General features: G+C 45.0%; 1 protein-coding gene across 1 annotated transcript in view; it reads right to left on the bottom strand.

The window, feature by feature from the left end:
- Nucleotides 1-569: 569 nt before the first annotated feature.
- The window catches only part of srms (src-related kinase lacking C-terminal regulatory tyrosine and N-terminal myristylation sites), a 27343-nt gene continuing 21557 nt past the window's right edge, over nucleotides 570-6355 (bottom strand). The window contains exons 6-8 of the mRNA XM_008287644.1: nucleotides 6031-6212; nucleotides 4481-4637; nucleotides 570-3441 (exon numbers count right to left, since the gene is read on the bottom strand). Of these exons, the coding sequence (XP_008285866.1) occupies nucleotides 3242-3441; nucleotides 4481-4637; nucleotides 6031-6212 (539 nt within the window). The 3' untranslated portion in view covers nucleotides 570-3241. The remainder of the gene's footprint in view (nucleotides 3442-4480; nucleotides 4638-6030; nucleotides 6213-6355) is intronic.

The following is a 6355-nucleotide window of genomic DNA, read 5'->3' as shown; positions in this document are numbered from 1 at the left end:
GAAAATAAGCACAAACAAATAGCAAAATAGGCTCAAAGATCCACAGCTGATGCAAAACAAGCACAAAAAAGATGCAAATTCCCAGAACGAACACAAAATCACTACAAAAGACACAATCACTACAAAAACATGAAAAAACAATAANTATCTGCCACTCCCCCGCCGCCACCGATGGAGGAAACAGAAGTGTGAGCGCTAACTAAACTAGCATCAGCAGCCAAGTACTGCCTGTGTGTTCTGGACACTTCTACCCCGTCAGAGCGCTGCCCCGGGGTGGAAGTGGCACAATCACATCAGTCAGTTAGGCTGAAGTCCAGCGATGCGTCGTGTTCTAACAACACACTAGTTATTATAACAACTATGAACAATAATGAAGAACTAATGATCCTTCCAGCATCAAGCCCTCCTCGTATCTGGACCTCCGTCTGGACAATCCGACAGCCTTGATATCCGACATAGAAGAAGGTTTTACGTTTAGTGTCTGATCATCGAGTCACGACTGTATTTTAAAGACAACAGCAGAGAACATGGAAGGTTCTGAGACGACATCACGACCAAAACCAGACACATTTCAAAACAATACTTAAAATACTTTATTCTTTGCATTACTGGTGTTTTGTTCCTGATTGCACACAGGCGAAAAACAAAAACAAAAACAAAACACAAACTCAGACTTGTGATTCGGTGATTATGGCTCAAGTTTCCTGAACTTGGCTTCGTTCGCTGTGAGTTTCATGCATAAGAGACCGAAGTTGCATTGTTCTCAGATTGCATTGCTCGGTGCGACGCTGCTGTACGGTCAGCGTGGTGCAGAAGGTCTGGCTGCTCCACTCTGCAGGTCTGGTAGCCTCGTTCTCAAGTCTTTGTAGCTCGCTGTGTGGACAGAGTCTGCATTGTAAACATAGGCACTCTAGTTGTAACCGGCCTTGATTCAGGGCCTTGAGAGGAGCTTGAATAACTTAAGGCCTGTACACATGGCACTGTGGCGCTCTGGCTTTAGAAGCACGGGCTCGGCCACCGCTAAATGCATCTCACAAGGACGAAAACAGCGGGAATAATATTCTAGAGACGAGATATCAGACGCTAACGTGGTGCCCAGAATCCTCCTGGATCCCTGTGACAGACGGTGGAACGAAGAAAACACTTTGTGGGTTCATAACAAGACCAACGGTGTCACATGAAGAGCCCCGAGAAGACAGGAAGTAGACAGTGGTGGGTGGACGAAGAACACAAATATCAGATCGCTGATGTTGGTCCTGAGAATGGCGCCAGAATGAAGATTATTGAGTCAGCAGTGTTAGCATGTTAGCACATCTCAGGCTCCATTCGGCTCATTCCGTCTGCCTCAGGCTCAGTGCTGCTGGCGTGCAGTGTTTGTCTAGCAATGTATGCTACTGAGCATGCTAACATGCTACGGTTAGCATGTTAGCATGCTTCAACATGGCAAGTTTTCATGCTTGTTAGCATCAAAACAGTGACTCAGCGTTCAGGTAAACTCGTCTCCGTAACAAGAGTTGAATGAGAAACTTGATGCCACTCTGATGTCCGTGTGCTAAATGCAAACGTGCTACTAGTTAGCTTAGCGCCACAGCTTCAGGTCACCAAGGAATAGGTAGAATACTTGCACAGAAGTACCTATAAAACTCCACATTCTTGTTTTTCTATTTCTGTTTGAGTTGAAACAACAACAGACACAAGATGGTGATGAGTGGTCTCTACAGTTGTCGGTAGGTATACTTTTCAACCCTATACGGGAACCTTTAGGCCCTTGAAGTCCATAGAGGTGGGTCCAAATTCCATGCTTTTCTAATTCCTATTTCTTCTTTCATCATTTCTGAGTCTGGTTTTAGTTCAGTTTCTGCAACTCTGAGCATCAGTATTATGGGATGTATCGTAGTGTGAACAGTTTAACGTCTATGACATGGAGCCATAGAGACAATCATCGGTACCCTGGATGTGGTTCTGGTTTCTGATCATTCACCAGAGAAAACTCTACAAAGTGCATTCTGGGTAAACAAGGCTCACTTTCAGCCGATTTAGAGTAGTTGGAGGTATGCTGGCCAGTTATTGGCTCATTTTGGACGAGGTGAATACTAATATGGGACATTTTTTAAAATTAGTTTTACGTATCGTAGACAGTTATAGCAAATGAAAGGTTTAGTTTTTACCTGTATGTGATACGAGGATCATCTTCTAGACAGGATTACGGAAGTTTTCTGAAACAAGAAAATTTTAATTTGCAAAATGTAACATTTGAGCGACTTCCTGAAGGAAACCCTGATAATTCCTGCACCCTAATGATCTCCTCTGTACTGATGGATACCAAGATTACACACTGAACATTCAAGTTGTTTCTCCACTTAACGGCTACATTTACAAGTTAAAGTACGGCTCTGATTGGTTTCTAATGGAATGACCCTCCGGCCTTATACCCTCAGTCCACATTTTTCTGAGTCAGATTTTGCTCAGTTCTAATGACCGCCTCCTGGTTGGACCTGTGGAGCTAATGAAGACACTTTAGTGGCATCAACCTACTCATCCACCGCAAGAGAACAAATAAACCTTCATCCCAAACCGTCGTACGATTGGTTCAAGTGTAACTCAGATGCCACATGTGCACTGACAGAGCTCTGGGTTGGTGTATCCGTCCTTAAGCTTCCAATTCGTTGGTCATTAGTTCACAACAAGAGAAGACGTGTGATGAACAGTGGTGGAATCACCAGATCATTTCCTGGAAGGTCTTTACTGAACATCTTGACAGTCGATCCAATCGCTGCCAAGACGTTTAACTCTGGACTAGAACTTAGCATCGCTACACCCGGTCTGCTACTAAAAAAAAACTCAGCAAGTGTTTCGTTATTGCACATAAACTCCATGTTTCTGGTGTTGAAGTCCAAAGAGATCCGTTCAAGTCCTGGCCTGCGACTTCGTGGTACTTTGAACATGGCACAAGGTACACAAGTAATAAACCGTCATTTATAAAACACAAGAAAGGGTATAAAATTAAAAACAGTTGGTTCTGTGAATGTGCTCAGGGCGTCAGTGTTCGGCAGGAGTGTGTCCACACACCTTCAGCGGGCCGCCGGTCCTTCTGTTACCCCGACAAACGAAGAGTTCTCAGTTTTTACTCCTCGACTCTCCGAGCATCGTCTCTCTTCACACCTTGTAAAGTACGTATACCCTGTTGTGGATTTCTCTACGAGTTCTTTCCTTCATGTGTCGGTCCCACGTCCTCCAGGCTCTACACCTCGATGGTTTTGAAGTAAATCCTGGCGTATATGGTGTCCAGCTGGCTGTGCAGGGCGTGGAAGGACGGCCTCTTGGAGGGCTCGGCGGCCCAGCAGTCCATCATGATGCGGTAAATGTTCTGCGGGCAGCGGGTCGGACAGGGCAGCCGGAAGCCCGACGACAGCAGGTCCAGCACCTCCTTATTGCTTTTACCTGGAGGGGGAGCAGACAGAGAGGCAGTTAGCTCGTTTCTTCATCAGATCTGTTCAACAGCTCTGAGCGGTGAAGTCCACAAACGGCTGAGTCCAGATGGCCGGTTCTCGTGACTCTGTGGTCGCTGATGGATGGAGCAGTCACCATAAGAACAGCGTAACCTCTCAGTAGTTTCCTGATTCTATCTGGAGCTCCTACGTAGCCTAAAAATAAAGAGCTCATTTGTGAAAACAGATAACTCCATTCTTGTAGATGTTCAGAACTTGTTTTCTTGAGATAACATCAATCAAACTGAAGCTGAGTGACTCAGCAGAAATGACAACAACAGAGATAGCTTAAGTTTGACTGATGGCGTCTTCAGATGGTTTTCTGGAGGTTTGTGACGATGGAGTTAACTGTTTCTGCAAACAAACTCTTCAGATATTCCTGCCGATGCTAAATTTCATCCACAAAGTCCCTGATTTTTCCTAACGAGGCTGTTGGTCGAAGCCCAGTCGTTAACATCTTCCCAGTTTGGTCGAGGAGGACAGAATTTTTGGTTTTTTTACAGAAAACTTGGTCATTCACACGGTTTGTTTTTGGTACATTTCTAAACGAGTCACGTTTTTTTTCCCAGCGTGGGCTCACGTTTCACTGTGAAGTGTGTGTTTGGTGTAAACGCTGCCTTGTTGTCGTGTCGCTGTGGGTTTCTGCTGAGTCACTGTTACCTCAGTCAGATCAAGGAGAGCAGGTTTTCTTAGTTCTGGTTCATGGACACGGCAGATTTCTGGCATTTTAAAAAAATCTAAACCTGACAAATGAAGTGAACTTGATGGAATCTGATCATTTCTGCCGACAGACCTTCAGTTTTTACGGTTTCTGGCTCATAAATGACGTCGTTTCTAACAAAGCCAGTTCAGTCTTTAGATTCCAGTTTAGTGACGAGCTGGTCCACGCCCAGTGACTCAGTGTTCACGCCCACATTGTGTTTCTGGGAGCCGGACATGCTCCGGATTCCTCCCAGGTCAACTTAGAGAACAGGAAGTGGCGGCGGCGGTACCTTCGTAAGGCATCTTTCCCCGTGACATCATCTCGTACAGCAGCACGCCGAACGACCACACGTCCGACTTCACTGAGAAGCGCTGGTAGATGGCCGCCTCCGGAGCCGTCCACCGGACCGGGATCTTGGTGCTCCGGCTGGCGGTGTAGACGCTGTCCTGCAGGGGCGGAGTTAGAGCTCGTTACCGGGTCAGAACAAACAAACAGAGTTTCTCCTTCTGCTTTGTCATCTTCATGTGATCAAATTAAACCTCTGAGCAATTTCTGGACATTTTGAGTCTCGTTTTTGTCATTTTCTGTCTCATTTTTATGGTTTTAAGTCTCATTTTTGTCTTTCTATGTCTAAAGCTTGTTGTTTTGAGTCTCATTTTCTGTGTTCTGGATCTCGTTTTTGTCATTTTATGTCATTTTTTTATGATTTGAGTCGTTGTGCGGCTCATTTTTCTTGCTTCGTGTCTCCTGTTGTCGACATAACTGTGACTTTAACAAGTCAGAACTCAGAAATGTCTTCTGCGCTGTTTGACACGGTTGTAAAGCCATAAATCGTAGAAAAAGATTTTAAATATCTAATTTACAAAACTTGAAACCCACCTGTAAAGTGTCCACAGGTTTGACCGATATGGAGAAAAGAAGCTCTACATAATAAAGATATGAAGCTATTTATATTTTTAGTTTTCTTCCACCGCCTGCAGTTCAGTCGAAAGGTTCTTGAATTTTCATCACATGACTGTCGGTCACAGATGAATCAGTCACATATTCTCATTTGCGCTGAAAAATGCAGAATTTTTTGTTTTTTACACCTTCTGGTTCAAACAAACGTTCCATTTTTAGCGATTTTTTTATTGTGACATTTAGGACAAAGTAATTCAGATGAAAAAATCTGCAGTTTTGAGCATCGCTTTGTCAAAACCGAACAGCGGCGGGATTTTTTGTCACGTCACCGTTGGTCTCAGATGAGTTACTAAAAGCTCCTCGGTTGCGACGAGAGTCACAGAATTTTTTGTTTTTTACAGAATCCGGTTGAAGCCAAGGCTTTATCTTTTGCTAAATTTTAAATGAGATGTGTCGAATAAAAACATCTGATTTGGTGACGATTCCTGCGTGTGAACGATGAGTCCAGGACGAGCAGTAGGAATGATTTCAGAGCCACTGAACAGTTTTAGGGTTCAGACGGTTAAACAGGAAGTTCACATACTCGTTTAATACTATTAGATGCAAACCTTCTATTATTATTAATGATCAGTTGCATTAAAGCGCAGCAGCATTGAACCCGGTGCTCCAGATTTACTGCATTTAATTCTTGTTGTTTTTAGCCTGAAGCAGAGAAACGAGATAAATGCTGGTTTTCTTGTTTGTTTTTTTTCCTCCGGTCGTGTGTTTTGAAGCTAAACGCTGGTTTGTTGACAGTAAACACGGGTCTCTGTGGGACCGCGACACAGAACCGGTCGTCTGGTTCTGTATGAATTATAGAAACGTGTAAATAATGCAGCGGCTGAACAACACGGCAGCTTCTACATATTTAAAGGGAACACGGATGAAGAGGCGACCCACCTTGATGATCCGGGCCAGGCCGAAGTCGGCCACCTTGCACACCAGGTCGTCTCCCACCAGGATGTTCCGGGCCGCCAGGTCCCGGTGCACGATGTTGCGGTCCTCCAGGTAGGCCATGCCCTCGGCCACCTGGCTGCCCATGTAGATGAGGTGGGCCGACGTCAGCACCTGGCCTTCAGCAGCTGGAACACACAGAACACAGAGCGGTGAGCAGAACCGGTCCTGGTTCTGGCTGATGGAGGAAAACTACAGAACTACAGAACTACAGCTTCTAGGGTCACAGCAGGAAGCGTGTGTTGGTTCAGTTGATGCTCGTACAGGTTTG

This window comes from Stegastes partitus, unplaced genomic scaffold (genome assembly GCF_000690725.1).
Source record: "Stegastes partitus isolate 25-593 unplaced genomic scaffold, Stegastes_partitus-1.0.2 Scaffold510, whole genome shotgun sequence".
Lineage (NCBI taxonomy): Eukaryota > Metazoa > Chordata > Actinopteri > Pomacentridae > Stegastes > Stegastes partitus.
This window is presented reverse-complemented; position numbering and strand designations above follow the sequence as displayed.